We start from the raw sequence: 16,233 nt of genomic DNA, 5'->3' as shown, positions 1-16,233 counted from the left end.
CAAGGTCACTGCTCTTAAAACTACAGAAATAACACCAACAATATTCTATTCAGTCACAAACACAAAGGGGGTGGGGGTAATTTCACCACATCTTGTTCTTTTCGGCGTGCTCCTCCTCATCGTCACTGAACTTGAGTTTCTCGCCATAATCCACTTCTTCATGGATACCTGGAACGGCAAGAGAGCAACATTTTTATCAAGGTCAATCTAGTTCAACTGGGGCACACGCACAGAAATGTTGCCTTTGGTGTATGTTGATGCGATAACAGAAAGCCCCCCCACCTGCCCAGCCGTCTTCACAGTCGTTGTCCAGCTCGTCCAGATCCTTCAGGTCCTCTGGGTTGATGATGGCAGGACGAGGGGGTCTGTCGCCGGGCCGACGGATGGGTCGGGAGGAGGGGTTGCGAGAGGGCCCACGGATGAAGCGGTTTTCTTCTCTCCTCACCTCGCCGCTACAAGGAGAATAGGAACATGGGGAGGTGAGAGGTCTGCGATTATTTTTGCTAAGTAAGCAAAATAATTCACAGAATCTTCAATTGTATTATCCATTTTAATCTTTCATTATTTTAACTGAGCATCGCTTCCAGACAGTAGGCATATGCAGGAGAATACTTACTTGACGGGCTCTTGGTTGTTGTTGGGGTAGGGCTGTCTGAAGGTGGGCCTGTTGTCAAAGCGAACTGGGGCGACCACAGTGACAGGGCCAGTGTGTTCAGCAGTGCCGGGAGCATCACAAGTCTCTTTGGGGCACATCTGAAAACCAATGGACAAAAAGCGTACAGTCAGAACAGAATCTTGCATTAAGATGTCATAAAGTGAAAATAAATGAAGAGTATTACTGTGCTACTTACGAAGGCAGGCAGCATGTCGTGGTAGGTGGTGGTGGTGGTAGGGTGGTGGAGCTGGTGATGGTTCAGGGCAGGGGGAGCGGGCCTGCGGAGTGGCTGGGCGGGGCGCAGGGAGGGCTCCTTGAGCTCCGGGACTGGAGGGGCGCTGACAACGGTGGCAGGGTTGGGACTGACCATGGGGGCAGAGAGGGCAGAGGAGGAGGCAGAGGGGGGAAGAGGTGGAGGGGGGCTCCCAGTCTCAGCCACGCCGCTGGCCTTGCCCTCGAAATCTGAGGGCAGGCCTGCCGGCAGGGATGAGGGCACAAGGTTCCTCCCACCACCCTCCCTCCAACTTGTCACATCTGGAAAGACAAGAAGAAAACGGATACATAACTATTCACCCCCCCAAAGTCAATACTTTGTAGAGCCACCTTTTGCAGCAATGACAGCTGCAAGTCTCTTGGGGTATGTCTCTATAAGCTTGGCACATCTAGCCACTGGGATTTTTGCCCATTCTTCAAGGCAAAACTGCTCCAGCTCCTTCAAGTTGGATGGGTTCCGCTGGTGTACAGCAATCTTTAAGTAATACCACAGATTCTCAATTGGATTGAGGTCTGGGCTTTGACTAGGGCATTCCAAGACATTTAAATGTTTCCCCTTAAAACCACTCAAGTGTTGCTTTAGCAGTATGCTTAGGGTCATTGTCCTGCTGGAAGGTGAACCTCCGTTCCAGTCTCAAATCTCTGGAAGACTGAAACAGGTTTCCCTTCAAGAATTTCCCTGTATTTAGCGCCATCCATCATTCCTTCAATTCTGACCAGTTTCCTAGTCCCTGCCGATGAAAAACATCCCCACAGCATGATGCTGCCACCACGCTTCACTGTGGGGATGGTGTTCTCGAGGTGATGAGGTGTTGGGTTTGCGCCAGACATAGCGTTTTCCTTGATGGCCAAAAAGCTCAATTTTAGTCTCATCTGACCAGAGTACCTTCTTCCATATGTTTGGAGAGTCTCCCACATGGCTTTTGGCGAACACCAAACGTGTTTGCTTATTTTTTTCTTAAAGCAATGGCTTTTTTTTTCTGGCCACTCTTCCGTAAAGCCCAGCTCTGTGGAGTGTACGGCTTAAAGTGGTCCTATGGACAGATACTCCAATCTCCACTGTGGAGCTTTGCAGCTCCTTCAGGGTTATCTTTGGTCTCTTTGTTGCCTATCTGATTAATGCCCTCCTTGCCTGGTCCGTGAGTTTTGGTGGGCGGCCCTCTCTTGGCAGGTTTGTTGTGTTGCCATATTCTTTCCATTTTTTTTAAATAATGGATTTAATGGTGCTCCGTGGGATGTTCAAAGTTTCTGATATTTTTTTATAACCCAACCCTGATCTGTACCTCTCCACAACTTTGTCCCTGACCTGTTTGGAGAGCTCCTTGGTCTTCATGGTGCCGCTTGCTTGGTGGTGCCCCTTGCTTAGTGGTGTTGCAGACTCTGGGGCCTTTCATAACAGGTGTATATATACACACACTGAGATCATGAGACACTTAGATTGCACACAGATGGACTTTATTTAACTAATTATGTGACTTCTGAAGGTAATTGGTTGCACCAGATCTTATTTAGGGGCTTCATAGCAAAGGGGATGAATACATATGCACGCACCACTTTTCCGTTATTTAATTTTGAGACTTTTTCGAAACAAGTAATTTTTTTCATTTCACTTCACCAATTTTGACTATTTTGTGCATGTCCATTACATGAAATCCAAATAAAAATCCATTTCAATTACAGGCTGTAATGCAACAAAAGGGGGGGGAATACTTTTGCAAGGCACTGTAAGTCATATCAAATCAAATTTTAATTTGTCACATGCGCCAAATACAACAGGTGTAGACCTTACAGTGAAATGCTTACTTACAAGCCCTTAACCAACAATGCAGTTTTAAGAAAGAATACCAAAAAATATATACATATATATACACTATATAAAATAATACAAAATAAAAAAGTCACAAATAATTAAAGAGCAGCAGTAAAAATAACAATAGCGAGGCTATATACAGGGAGTAACGGTACCGAGACAATGTGCGGGGGCACCGGTTAGTCGAGGTAATATGTAGGTAGAGTTATTAAAGTGACTATGCATATATAATAAACAGAGTTTCCGGATGGTGAAAGTTGTGAAATTGAAGTGTATTCCATTTTTTCAAGTATGTGCACAATATTTTCCCCATGGCACTTATTAGCAACTATGCTGTGAGGCTGCTACACTATTCATAATTTCAAAGCATGTGGGCTGCTTTTGAGTACATGTTTGTGCCACCACAGCTATAGTCACTGGACTCACTCTGGGGGCGGAGGCTTGGTCCGGGCCCATACGACGGATCGAAGGCGCTTCTTTCCTTGCCAGCCTTGTCCTGTTCCCCAGCAGCCTTCAGCGTTGGAAATTCCTCGTGAGAGAAGGGCTGCAGTCGGTTTGAGGCCCTTAAACCTGCCATCGCCACGGAAACAAGAGGCACAGCTGTCAGTCAGAGCAGAGTCAAAAGAAATAGAGGCTGATGGAGAATCATGAGGTGTGGTGGAGACATGCAGTAAACTGACACGTCTGATAGCACATCCATCAATGTTGACCAAAGAGACAATGATTTTGAGCAGTCTGAGTTTTCCATTCCAACTCACCATCTAGTTCTACGGCCTTTCCATTTAGCTGGGCCCATTGCTTTGGTCCACCTGTGTTTGCGCTCTGTGGAAACAACAGAGGAAATTGTACTAATTTTTAAAAGATTTCAGTCTTGGAGGTGTGTTTCCTGACCGATTCCGCGTTTGGTTTGAAAGCCTATTTCACTTCCTTGAAATCTTTTTCAAAGGGATTTATTGCTTTTAAAAAGGCAGTCACGCATAGAAAAAACTATCCAATAAAAACAATAATCACAATTCAAAGTGAAACCGCAAGACGTAGAAGATAAAAAGTAAAAGACCAAACCCACCTCCTGACTGGCTACCGGTGTGGGCTTCTGGAGATTGGAGACAGATTTCTGTAAAGCCAGCTGCGGCTGCAACTCCGGCAGCTGTGCTGTTGATGCAATGGAACTGAGCGAGGAGAGAGAGAAGGAACCGTCACTCCAGAGACAGACTAGATACATATACATCTTGGGCAAAGATACATCTTGATACAGACATGACATACTGTGCACAGTATCACTTTGGCACATTATAGAACTTGGACACTTGTAACCCAGCTATAAACTCTTGATGAATTTACCCCGGCCAAACAATGAAGAATTAGGAATAAAATAGTACTCCCACTCTGGTCTTTCTTGCTTACCAGGCAACATTACACAAAACTTTTCTGTTATCGAATGACTACATTTTAGTCATTGAGTCAGATGCTCTTATCCAGAGCGACTTACAGTAGTGAGAGCACACATTTTTCGTACTTTTCGTACTGGTGCCCCGTGGAAATCGAACCCACAGCCCTGGCATTGCAAGCGCCATGCTCTACCAACTGAGCCACATGGGACCACAGTGTGAGATGTGTCGTGCCTGCTATGCAAATAACACTAAATAAAAGGTAGCAATGTGAATGCTGATTTTATAAACGCCATATTTGGTGTTCATACAACATTGCCATATACTCATTGTATGTTAGCTCCTCTTCCTGCTCTCACTCCTCCAGACACCCCCACAGACTCACACACACTAAACAGAGTGGTCACTTACAACCAATCAACTCCCCACACACAGACAGTTCTACAGCCTGCACGTGAGCTAACCTTGAGGTAGCAAACACGAACGCCTCTCAAATCTGCGACACAAGGCTATGTTTCCCGCAGCTGCACATGGGGCTAATGCCTTGATCACACCTACAGTGTCATTGCGCAAAATGGATGCAGCATCATCTGGATGTGTGCAACAAAAGTTCAACATTCAACTTCTGCTACCATTTCTGTCAAGCCGTCTACGCATAAAGTTTCACATATACGTTCGATAAATCCAACATATGCACCACCCAGAACGCACTGCAACTGCCTCTGCAACGCAATGCAGTCAAACGCAGCGTTCCATTGGAAATTAATGTACTTCTGGTGTACCAAAATGCAATGATGCTGTCGGTGTGATTGAGGCGAAGTGTTTGAACGCATCCATAAAGAAGCTCACACACGCAGACACACACACACTGCAGGAAAGTGTACAGGAACATAAACTTCAGCAAAGTGTGTACCAGGTGAACAAATACCCTTTCCTTTGCTCACCAATGCCACTATCACCTATTCTTGCATCATCCAATGTCACCCATTGGTAGTGCAAAAGATGACTTGTTCCCTCAGAATACAAAACATATTGAATTCATGAAACATATTGCATCATGGCAATACATTAATCCAAGAGTGCATCTCAATAGTCTGTAGTGGCTTCCTTTCCTCATCTCCACTAATTAATCTGGAATGACCTGAAAAAACTGATTACGTGACAGAATTTACTGCACATCACTTGTCAGTTTTCAGATCAGTGAGGATGAGGGAGACGACACAAGAACTGACACTTTAGACTATTGAGATGCACCCCATGGGTCCTAAATCATTAGGCTGCTGTTTGACGGCTTCCTTTTCTCCCTGGAACTTACAGTTGAAGTCAGAAGTTTACATACACCATAGCCAAATACATTTAAACTCAGTTTTTCACAATTCCTGACATTTAATCCTAGTAATAATTCCCTGTCTTAGGTCAGTTAGGATCACCACTTTATTTTAAGAATGTGAAATGTCAGAATAATAGTAGAGAATAATTTATTTCAGCTTTTAGTTATTTTATCACATTCCCAGTGTGTCAGAAGTTTACATACACTCAATTAGTATTTGGTAGCATTGCCTTTAAATTGTTTAACTTGGGTCAAACGTTTCAGGTAGCCTTCCACAAGCTTCCCACAATAAGTTGGGTGAATTTTGGCCCATTCCTCCTGACAGAGCTGGTGTAACTGAGTCAGGTTTGTAGGCCTCCTTGCTCGCACACGCTTTTTCAGTTCTGCCCACACATTTTCTATAGGATTGAGGTCAGGGCTTTGTGATGGCCACTCCAATACCTTGACTTTGTTGTCCTTAAGCCATTTTTCCACAACTTTGGAAGTATGCTTGGAGTCATTGTCCCCTGTAGCTCAGTTGGTAGAGCATGACGCTTGCAATGCCAGGGTTGTGGGTTCGTTTCTCACGGGGGGCCATTATGAAAATGTATGCACTCACTAACTGCAAGTCGCTCTGAATAAGAGCGTCTGCTAAATGACTAAAATGTAAATGTAAAAATGTCATTGTCCATTTGGAAGACCCATTTGCGACCAAGCTTTAACTTCCTGACTGATGTCTTGAGATGTTGCTTCAATATATCCACATAATTTTCCTTCCTCATGATGCCATCTATTTTGTGAAGTGCATCAGTCCCTCCTGCAGCAAAGCACCCCCACAGCATGATGCTGCCACCCCCGTGCTTCAAGGTTGGGATGGTGTTCTCCGGCTTGCAATTAACCCCCTTTTTCCTCCAAACATAACGATGGTCATTATGGCCAAACAGTTCTATTTTTGTTTCATCAGACCAGAGGACATTTCTTCAAAAAGTAAGATCTTTGTCCCCATGTGCAGTAGCAAACCGTAGTCTGGCTTTTTTATGGCGGTTTTGGAGCAGTGGCTTCTTCCTTGCTGAGAGGTCTTTCATGTTAGGTCGATATAGGACTCGTTTTTACTGTGGATATAGATATTTTTGTACCTGTTTCCTCCAGCATCTTCACAGGGTCCTTTGCTGTTGTTCTGGGATTGATTTGCACTTTTCGCACCAAAGTACGTTCATCTCTAGGAGACAGAACGTGTCTCCTTCCTGAGCGGTATGATGGCTGCGTGGTCCTATGGTGTTTATACTTGCGTACAATTTTTTGTACAGATGAACGTGGTACCTTCAGGCGTTTGGAAATTGCTCCCAAGGATGAACCAGACTTGTGGAGGTCTACAATTTTTTCTGAGGTCTTGGCTGATTTCTTTTGATTTTCCCATGATGTCAAGCAAAGAGGCACAGAGTTTGAAGGTAGGCCTTGAAATACATCCACAGGTACACCTCCAATTGACTCAAATGATGTCAATTAGCCTATCAGAAGCTTCTAAAGCCATGACATCATTTTCTGGAATTTTCCAAGCTGTTTAAAGGCACAGTCATCCCCACTGGAATTGTGATACAGTGAATTATAAGTGAAATAATCTGTCTGTAAACAATTGTTGGAAAAATTACTTGTGTCATGCACAAAGTAGATGTCCTAACCGACATGACAAAACTATAGATTGTTAACAAGAAATGTGTGGAGTGGTTGAAAAACGAGTTTTAATGACTCCAACCTAAGTGTATATAAACTTCCGACTTCAACTGTAATTGAATCAATCTTCAAGAAACAAAAAGAGGTAGGTGATGCATATAAATGCATTAATCTGTTATCCAGGCCACCTCTCCCAGTGTCCGTCCCGGGCTCTCTCACCTACCTCTTTTGATCGGGTTGTTCCTGCTTGTTTGCCCATCCTGTTCCGTCTTTGGGCACAATAATCACGCTGGGATCGTTTCCTTTGTTCTCCGACTTCAGGCTCGGCAGGTGAGCAGGTGGGGGCATGCGCCGGGCTGCGGCCACTTTGCCAAGACTCTGTAAGCCATGTCGTGGAACTGCTGGGAGGAAGAGGGGAGAAGTCAGAAGACGATGTGGAGAAAGAGGGGGAGTGAGTGGACACAGAGAGGGAAGGAGAGAGGTGTGAATAAAGCTCTTTGCAAACTTTATGTATTGGTCAACCTTCAAGGGCCAATCAAATCCTTAAAGCCATGCACATATAAGTTGAACACAGAAGTACTTCAAATATAATGGACAATGACTTACCTGCGGTTTTCTGAGTTTCTATAGACTTTCCCTTGTACTTATCAAATAGGCTGAGTGAGGAATACTTGCTTTTCCCATCCTTGGACTTGGTTATTTGCCCCAAACGATCGGACATTGCGATGTAATGTCATCGAGTATGAAAATGTTTCTATGCGCCTCTTCTTGTGCCTTCTTTTTCTGCAGAGAGAATAGAGGATACAATGTTATCTAACAAAGTACAGCAGCTTAGAATTGGAAAGGAATATTCAATCTATTCTACAATGTGGCGGAAATGTCAACATGCCAATCTTAATTCAATTTCCCAAATGCAATGTTTAAAGGAGCCTCAAACTGATTGCTAAACCAAAACCAAGGCCTACTAGCTAACTACACATTCCACAGCAAAGGCTAAATGCTGCAATCTCTTTAGCTAGACTGCTTGTACGTCTGGTAAGGGAAAATACTGTGAGAAGACAGTCATTGGTCAAAACAACATTGGGGGGCTATATATTCACATAAAACATTTTGATTAAATGGTCAGCCCGCCACATCCAAATACACATGACCAATTTTGCGTCAGTTTAAGTACATAATATCCAGGGGGTCTAGAAAACATCACTTCACAATCATGCAGCAAGGCACACAACTACTTAAACTTAAAAGGGTTAATAGCCATACAGGGCAGTAGAGGATGCAGTCTACCACTTTGACGGTTCAAAGCAAAAACGTTCAAAGACAGCAAAGATTAGGGCCACTAGGAGTATGGAAGACTGCCAGACAGTCTTCTAGTGGTGAGCAGTGGTAAAACTGAACAAATGCAGATGGGTCCATATAGAATAGGTATGGAAAATATATGTCCAAATAATACTCTTCTGAAATCCTCCTTTCCTTCAAGACAACTGGTGTGAGAGAAATGGAAAATGCTGTAGGAATGCCAATGCCATAGTCCTGGTTAGAATAGGGGTGTTAAGGGAAAGGAGATGAGGATAGGAAACCAGTTGTAACCACAGACACAGCCAGGGTAACAGTGGACTCTTCAGAGAGACAACTGCTCTAGAGAGCTACTACTGGGCTTTCAGGGTAAAGAGTAAACAACCATTCATAGGTTGCACCTCCGTCACTTGGTCGTGTCATGCCATTGTTAGGAACGTTCTCAAGCCACCCTCCATCGGCGGCACCATAGTGGTGCCCTAAAGTGGTGATAAGCCCAGTCATTCTGGATGGAGGCTAACTACTGCTTAGTCTAAATTACACTATAGTGCCTGGAAATACGATGACGTTGCTAAAGTAGTCAAATATTTAGTAGGAAACAACTTTGCCAGCATTATCATGTTGTCAAATGTACAGATGGCAATGCTGTCAATAGCTAGCAAAGTTCGTCAAAAATAGCTAGCAATGCTAACGTTGGCAAGATAAAATCCAGTGGCCTCACCCTAAATCTTAACTAGCTAGCTAGCTAGCTTACATTATACTGCATCTAAAGTCAATCTGGTGACATCAAAATGATGACAAAGGGTTTTCCTACTAATTATTTGCCTCATTTTGAATGTCATTGTAATTGCCAAGCCAATATAATGCACTTTTGATGAAATCTTAATCAGCGCTCATTGATGATGCATTGAGTAGAATGCTCAGTTGGGCATCAGTCCAAAACAAACTTTCAAAATAAGATTGTGACGAAACACGCAACCCATGAATAGAATTTTGGCAGCCACGCAATCTAGGCCTACTCATTAACAGACTTTAAATTAGAATTACTGGAGCTATATTTTAACAAAACCCTACTGTGATGAGGCCTATTGCAATTTGTGATCTACAAATAGTGTTTTCTGATGTGAAAGAACATGCATCTACAAAAATGAATACCGGTAGGCCTGCTTATACTGATCTGACTGAGGAACCAGACATTGATGCTACCACTTAGAAATTTGAATAGAGTAGGCCTACATTAAAGCCGCTTCAGGATCCAGCCTTCAAATCAAAAGGTTGCCTGGGGGTATCTCCACTGAGTATTGAGTTTATTATTAGTAACAATAGTAGAAATAGTAGAATGGATGTTCCAATTCAAAGTGATAATCAGCCAATGGATGCATATTGCATAATCTCTCAAAGTGAATACAGTGCTCAGAGCACTGCATTTCTGCTGATACTGTACTTGCGTTGAATGGACATTGCGGAAATATTTTAGGAAATTTGTCTGCTATACTCTTTGCTTTTCTACATAAAACCCATTGTGAGAATCCCAATATCCCTTCCTAGTCCATTCATGCAAACTGATACTGATTCACAAATGAACATGACAAAACCACAGATCACACACTCGTGCCAAAGCTGGGCCTTGTCAACCAGGCGAATATTCGGTTTATCTCCTTAGATTGCATTTTAAATGCTAGCTATCTAGATAAAGATTTAATCTGTTCAACTGAAATCTTGTTATCAATGACATTCAATTGAATGACACGAACACTGCATCTGACTATTGCTAGAAGACTTTGAAATGCTACACAGTTTGACAGACATCCATCAACCAAATTGAGTCAACCATGCCAGTGATCCTTTCAATCTCAGCCATTGTAAATTTCTTAGAGTCACTAGTTACGTCAATGTAGGCTCGCGAGCCTACATCAGAGATACTGTATATAATGACGTAATGTTCTTGTCGCCACCCTAACAATGGGAGTCATTGTCCTAAAGGTGGGAAGGCAGGCGGTCTGCTTACTAGGTACAGATTTTGACGGGAGTGAACCCTCTCTCTTCCTCTCTGACATGCAGCTGGACATTCAATAGCTAGCCAAGCTAACTAGCCACAAGCTGTTGTTTGTACCCTGACGTTCTAGCTAACTACAGTGCCTTCAGAAAGTATTCACAACCCTTGTCTTTTTCCACATGTTGTTGTGTTACAGCCTGAATTTAAAATGAATTAAATTGAGATTGTGTCACTGAACTACACACAATACCCCATAATGTCAAAGTGGAATTATGTTGTTAATAAGTTGCATAGACTCACTGTGTGCAATAATAGTGTTTAACACTATTTTTTAATGACTACCTCATCTCTGTACCCCACACATACAAGGTCCCTCAGCCGAGCAGTGAATTTCAAACACAGATTCAACTATAAAGACCAGGGAGGTTTTCCAATGCCTCACAAAGAAGGCCACCCATGGTAGATTGGCAAAAAAAAAAGCAGACATTAAATTTCCCTTTAATTAATTGAACAAAGTCAAAGAACTACGAATCCTATATAGCCTATCCCACCTCGCGCTGCAACACTGCCTGGCTGGGAGCTGTGCGCACATGAAGATCTGAGTGAAATATTCATTTTTAGAAGCGAACAGGCATAAAAGTTGGTCTAATTTACTTGAAACTAAAGTCTACTTTAATCTACCTGCCACAGTGTCTGGTGGATCAAAAAGTCAAGCTGGTGTACAAAACCTAAAGTAAAAGACGCAAAAACAAAACTTAAGAACGGAAAGCATAGAAATAACACACATAGAACAGATCTACCACTTATTAGACTTGCTTTAAATGAGAATGACAGACCTATAACTCCATTTATATGTGAATTTTGGTCGGGTCACCAAATATGTGCATATTGCAGCTTTAAAATTGGTGTAAGTTCATAAATAAGCATACGCCGATTAAAACACCTGGTTTTCTGGGCAACCTTTCGAATTATTAGGACATGTAAACAGCTTAAATAGGAGTTCCAATGGTGTATTTTACCTGTGCATGTGGCAGCACCAGCAGCACCCTCTTATGCGCGATGTGTTTCAGAAAAACGACTCAGCTTAGAAAAAGTATGCGTCTTAGAAATAGTTTTCACATACAAACTTTTTATGTTCTTACTTAGAATCAAATAGCCTTCCCAAAAATAACATGGTTGCTGTGGTAGAACGCTTATTTTGATTGCCAATTTTCTGCATTTACCAAAGCATTCCAGGTGAAGCTGGTTGAGACCATGCCATGAGTGTGCAAAGCTGTCATCAAGGCAAAGGGTGGCTACTTTGAAGAATCTAAAATATAAAACATATTTTGATTTGTTTAACACTTTTTTGGTTACTATATGATTCCATGTGTGTTATTTCATAGTTTTGATGTCTTTACTATGATTCTACAATGTCGAAAATAGTAAAAATAAAGAAAAACCCTTGAATGAGTAGGTGTGTCCAAACTTTTGACTGGTACTGTATTTCCACAAATCTAACGTAGATTGATGATATTCCATCTAAAATAGTCTTTATGCAAATGTTTATTAAAAAAGTCAAGAGAAGAACAGCCTTTTGGTTGGCGGCAGTGCACTGTTAACTGGTAGGCATGTTTGGACTATTGGGGGAAAAGTCAGACTGCATCGGGAAGAACGGTTCAGGGGAACCCCTGGCGCTTCAGTCTCACTTTGTCCCAAAGGATTACGATGGCTACCAACAGTGGAAGAGTGGATTCACCATGAAGCTGAGGCTAGTAAAAACCAGTTCTGTGCCCACAGTCAATGTAGGCTCCAAGTCCACTGACACCCTAGGTGTTACAGGACGATAGCGGCGGCTTCGGGGATTGAGGCGAATCGGGTAAGTAGGTACTAAAGTGCCCAAAGAGTTAATAACATAACATGCCATTTAGCAGACGCTTTTATCCAAAGCGACTTACAGTCATGTGCGCATACATTTTTTGTGTATGGGTGGTCCCAGGGATCGAACCCATAACCTTGGCGTTACAAGCGCCATGCTCTACCAGCTGAGCTACATGTTGCTTGTAGATTACAAAAACTAAGATTGCTAAGTGACAGAGACAAAGTGGAGTAGCAATTTGACGGCTCAGACACGAGACGTATGTGGCAGGGTCTACAGACAATCACAGATTACAAAGGGAAAACCAGCCACGTCACAGACACCGACTTCTTGCTCCCGGACAAGCTAAACACCTTCTTCGCCCGCTTTGAGGATAACACAGTGCCACCGAACGCGGCCCACTCCCAAGGACTGTGGGCTCTTGTTCTTCGTGGCTGACGTGAGTAAGACATTTAAGCGTGTTAACCCTCGCAAGGCTGCCGGCCCAGACGGCATCCCTAGCCGCGTCCTCAGAGCACGCGCAGACCAGCTGGCTGGAGTGTTTACGGACGTATTAAATCTCTCCCTATCCCAGTCTGCTGTCCCCACTTGCTTCAAGATGTCCACCATTGTTCCTGTACCCAAGAAAGCAAAGGTAAATGAACTAAATAACTATCGCCCCGTAGCACTCACTTGTCATCATAAAGTGCTTTGAGAGGCTAGTTAAGGATCATATCACCTCTAACTTACCTGACACCCTAGACCCACCTCAATTTGCTTACCGCCCAATAGATCCACAGACGCTGCAATCGCCATCGCACTGCCCTATCCCATCTGGACAAGAGGAATACACACATAAGAATGCTGTTCATTGACTATAGCTCAGCCTTCAACACCATAGTACCCTCCAAGCTCATCATTAAGCTCGGGGCCCTGGGTCTGAACCCCGCCCTGTGCAACTGGGTCCTGGACTTCCTGATGGGCCGCCCCCAGGTGGTGAAGGTAGGAAACAACACCTCCACTTCGTTGATCCTCAACACAGGGGCCCCACAAGGGTGCGTGCTCAGCCCCCTCCTGTACTCCCTGTTCACCCATGACTGCGTGGCCACGCACGCCTACAACTCAATCATCAAGTTTGCAGACGACACAACAGTAGTAGACCTGATTACAAACAATGACGAGACAGCCTACAGGGAGGAGGTGAGGGCCCTGGCGGAGTGGTGCCAGGAAAATAACTTCTCTCTCTCAATGTCAACAAAAAAACGAAGGAGCTGATCATGGACTTCAGGAAACAGCAGAGGGAGCACGCCCCTATCCACATTGACAGGACCGCAGTGGAGAAGGTGGAAAGCTTCCAGTTCCTCGCCGTACACATCACTGACAATCTGAAATGTTACACCCACACAGACAGTGAGGGTGGACCAATAGCGTCTCTTCAACCTCAGGAGGCAGAAGAAATTTGGCTTTGCCCCTAAGACCCTCACAAACTTTTACAGATGCACAATTTAGAGCATCCTGTCGGGCTGTAGCACCGCCTGGTACGGCAACTGCACCGCCCACAACCGCAGGGCTCTACAGAGGGTGGTGCGGTCTGCCCAACGTATCACCGGGGGGCACACTGCCTGCCTTCCAGGACACCTACAGCACCCGATGTCACAGGAAGGACAAAAAGATAATCAAGGACATCAACCACCCTAGCTACAATCTGTTCACCCCGCTATCATCCAGAAGGCGAGGTCAGTACAGGTGCATCAAAGCTGGGATCGAGAGACTGAAAAACAGCTTCTATCGCAAGGCCATCAGACTGTTAAATAGCTATCACTAGCCTGCTACCACCCAGTTACTCAACATAGACATGGAATCACTGCCCACTTTAATAATGGAACACTAGTCACTTTAATAATGTTTACATACTGCTTTACTCATCTCATATGCATATACTGTATTCTATTCTACTGTATTTTAGTCAATACCACTCCGACATTGCTCGTCCGAACATTTATATATTTCTTAATTCCATTATTTTACTTTTAGATGTGCGTATTGTTGTGAATTGTTAGATACTACTGCACTGTTGGAGCTAGGAACACAAGCATTTCGCAACACCCGCAATAACATCTGCTAAATATGTGTATGCGATCAATACAATTTGATTTGATTTTAAGTGCACCAGGCCATGCAAAACGAACTAAAGCGTTTGGAAAAGTGAAGTTAAGTGCTGTGTATTGATGCAGCGTTCAAAACAACTGGGAACTCGGAAAAATACGAGGTCAAATTATGACGTCAGTTCCCAGTTGTTTTGAACGCTGCATCACTCCTGTACTCTTCCCTTGACGTTACTTTTCCAAGATGACTTCGGTGAAATTCGGATAAAATATAAATTTCCTTCAAAATACAAATGTAAAGTGATATGTCGTCTTGGGGCTTTTAGTTGGAAGGATGAAACCAATCAGAATGTTTAACAGCAACCTAATTCTGCAATCTTTCGCTTAAAGTCCCTTTAAAGTTTTCCAGTGCGTTTGTCGCAGTTATTTCTTGAAGCGCATCAGTTCTAGCGCGTTAATATTTATGGTTAAAAAAAAAGGATTAACAATAGCTAGCTAAATTAGTCACTCTTAGCACTCAACTATTTTAAAGGTGGATCCAAATAATCATCAGCAAACAAACGGTTCAAAGAAAACAAAACCCCCAAATAAAACTAACACCGCTTTCTAGCTACCACCAAGGCATAATTAAAATGGCAGTTTGCCGTGATGTTAGCCAGCTATTTTATAAGGATGCTAGCTAGTTAACGTTAGCTAATATTATTGCAAAACATGGTTGATGCTCGCTACACAATACATATTGGCTTATGTCTTTCAATTTCAATATTAGTTAAAACAGCGGGAATTAGACATGTTGATAGTCAAATCATAACGTACTATCGCTGGTCAAATGTTGTAGTGGCAAACAGGGGCGAGCTAACTAGCTAGCCATCACAGTATGTAAACATTGCGTTGTTTATGTATGCGAGTTCGTGAAAAACAACTGTGACACATTGGCATTTATCCTTAATCATACCAACAATTTATTTCGTATTGATATATATCATAGTTTAGTTAAAATAACAACATTGAGACCATACTGATTTAGCTAGATGTCAAGTTAGCTACCCTAACAACTAACGTTAGCTTGCTAAGATTGTGAGATGGCAAATCAGCTGAAGTTCCTGTCTTGTATTCCAAAAACAAATCCCCAGAAAATGTATACATTCGGCATTTGAGACTAGAACACGTAGCTATAATGAAATCCTTGCCTTTGAGGTGACAGTACAAGCGAGAACGAAGTATTTAAGCAATTTTCCAGATTTCAGGACCACGGAAGGCTGAGATAAATATATTGGACAAGATGATTAAAAATGGCTGCTGCCCAGAACAAAGCAACAATAAAACTGGGCAGTCGGAGAACTCCATGCAAAAACATACACATACCTCCAAATACATTAATAACTCACCGATTTTACTTGTTAGTATTTCTTGTGATCAACAATGGCGATTTAATTCCTAAATAATACGTTTCTTCAAAGGATGGCTGGCGATTGTGCTGCCGATTCTTAATCTATTTTGCCGTTTACTTGTGTTGTTGGTGGGCAACCTACCCGGCCTGAAAATGAAAGTCCTTGCTCTAGTCGACTGGTGTGGCTGTATACGGATATGACGTTGAAAATGGAGCAGTGACCCCTGGTGTCCTTTTTAGAACATTAAATTTCAGTTAAAGTGAGTTGTATGAACCGGTACCTTAACCAACAATGCAGTTTTAAGAAAGAATACAAAAAAAATCACAAAAAAATACAATATAAAATAAAACGAAATAAAAGTAACAAATAATTCAAGAGCAGCAGTAAAAATAACAATAGCGAGGCTCTATATACAGGGGGTACCAGTACCGAGTCAATGTGCGGGGGAACCGGTTAGTCGAGGTAATTGAGGTAATATGTACAGTTGAAGTCAGAAGTTTAC

At 43.0% G+C, this 16,233-nt stretch overlaps 1 protein-coding gene across 9 annotated transcripts in view; it reads right to left on the bottom strand.

The window, feature by feature from the left end:
- LOC121582475 (protein PRRC2B) overlaps positions 1-15,901 on the bottom strand; it is a 34,405-nt gene extending 18,504 nt beyond the window's left edge. For 8 of the 9 annotated variants that reach the window (XR_006003356.1, XM_041898280.1, XM_041898285.1 and 5 more), the window contains exons 1-10: positions 15,729-15,901; positions 7,713-7,889; positions 7,330-7,507; positions 3,805-3,907; positions 3,497-3,560; positions 3,165-3,308; positions 852-1,189; positions 617-753; positions 283-452; positions 87-168 (exon numbers count right to left, since the gene is read on the bottom strand). Coding sequence is in view for 8 of the 9 variants with exons in the window: in XM_041898280.1 (XP_041754214.1) it covers positions 87-168; positions 283-452; positions 617-753; positions 852-1,189; positions 3,165-3,308; positions 3,497-3,560; positions 3,805-3,907; positions 7,330-7,507; positions 7,713-7,827 (1,331 nt within the window). In the remaining variant the exon portion in view is untranslated. The remainder of the gene's footprint in view (positions 1-86; positions 169-282; positions 453-616; positions 754-851; positions 1,190-3,164; positions 3,309-3,496; positions 3,561-3,804; positions 3,908-7,329; positions 7,508-7,712; positions 7,890-15,728) is intronic. The other variant, XM_041898281.1, reaches the window with a different exon arrangement.
- Positions 15,902-16,233: the final 332 nt, after the last annotated feature.

Source organism: Coregonus clupeaformis, chromosome 15 (genome assembly GCF_020615455.1).
Source record: "Coregonus clupeaformis isolate EN_2021a chromosome 15, ASM2061545v1, whole genome shotgun sequence".
Classification (NCBI taxonomy): domain Eukaryota; kingdom Metazoa; phylum Chordata; class Actinopteri; order Salmoniformes; family Salmonidae; genus Coregonus; species Coregonus clupeaformis.
This window is presented reverse-complemented; position numbering and strand designations above follow the sequence as displayed.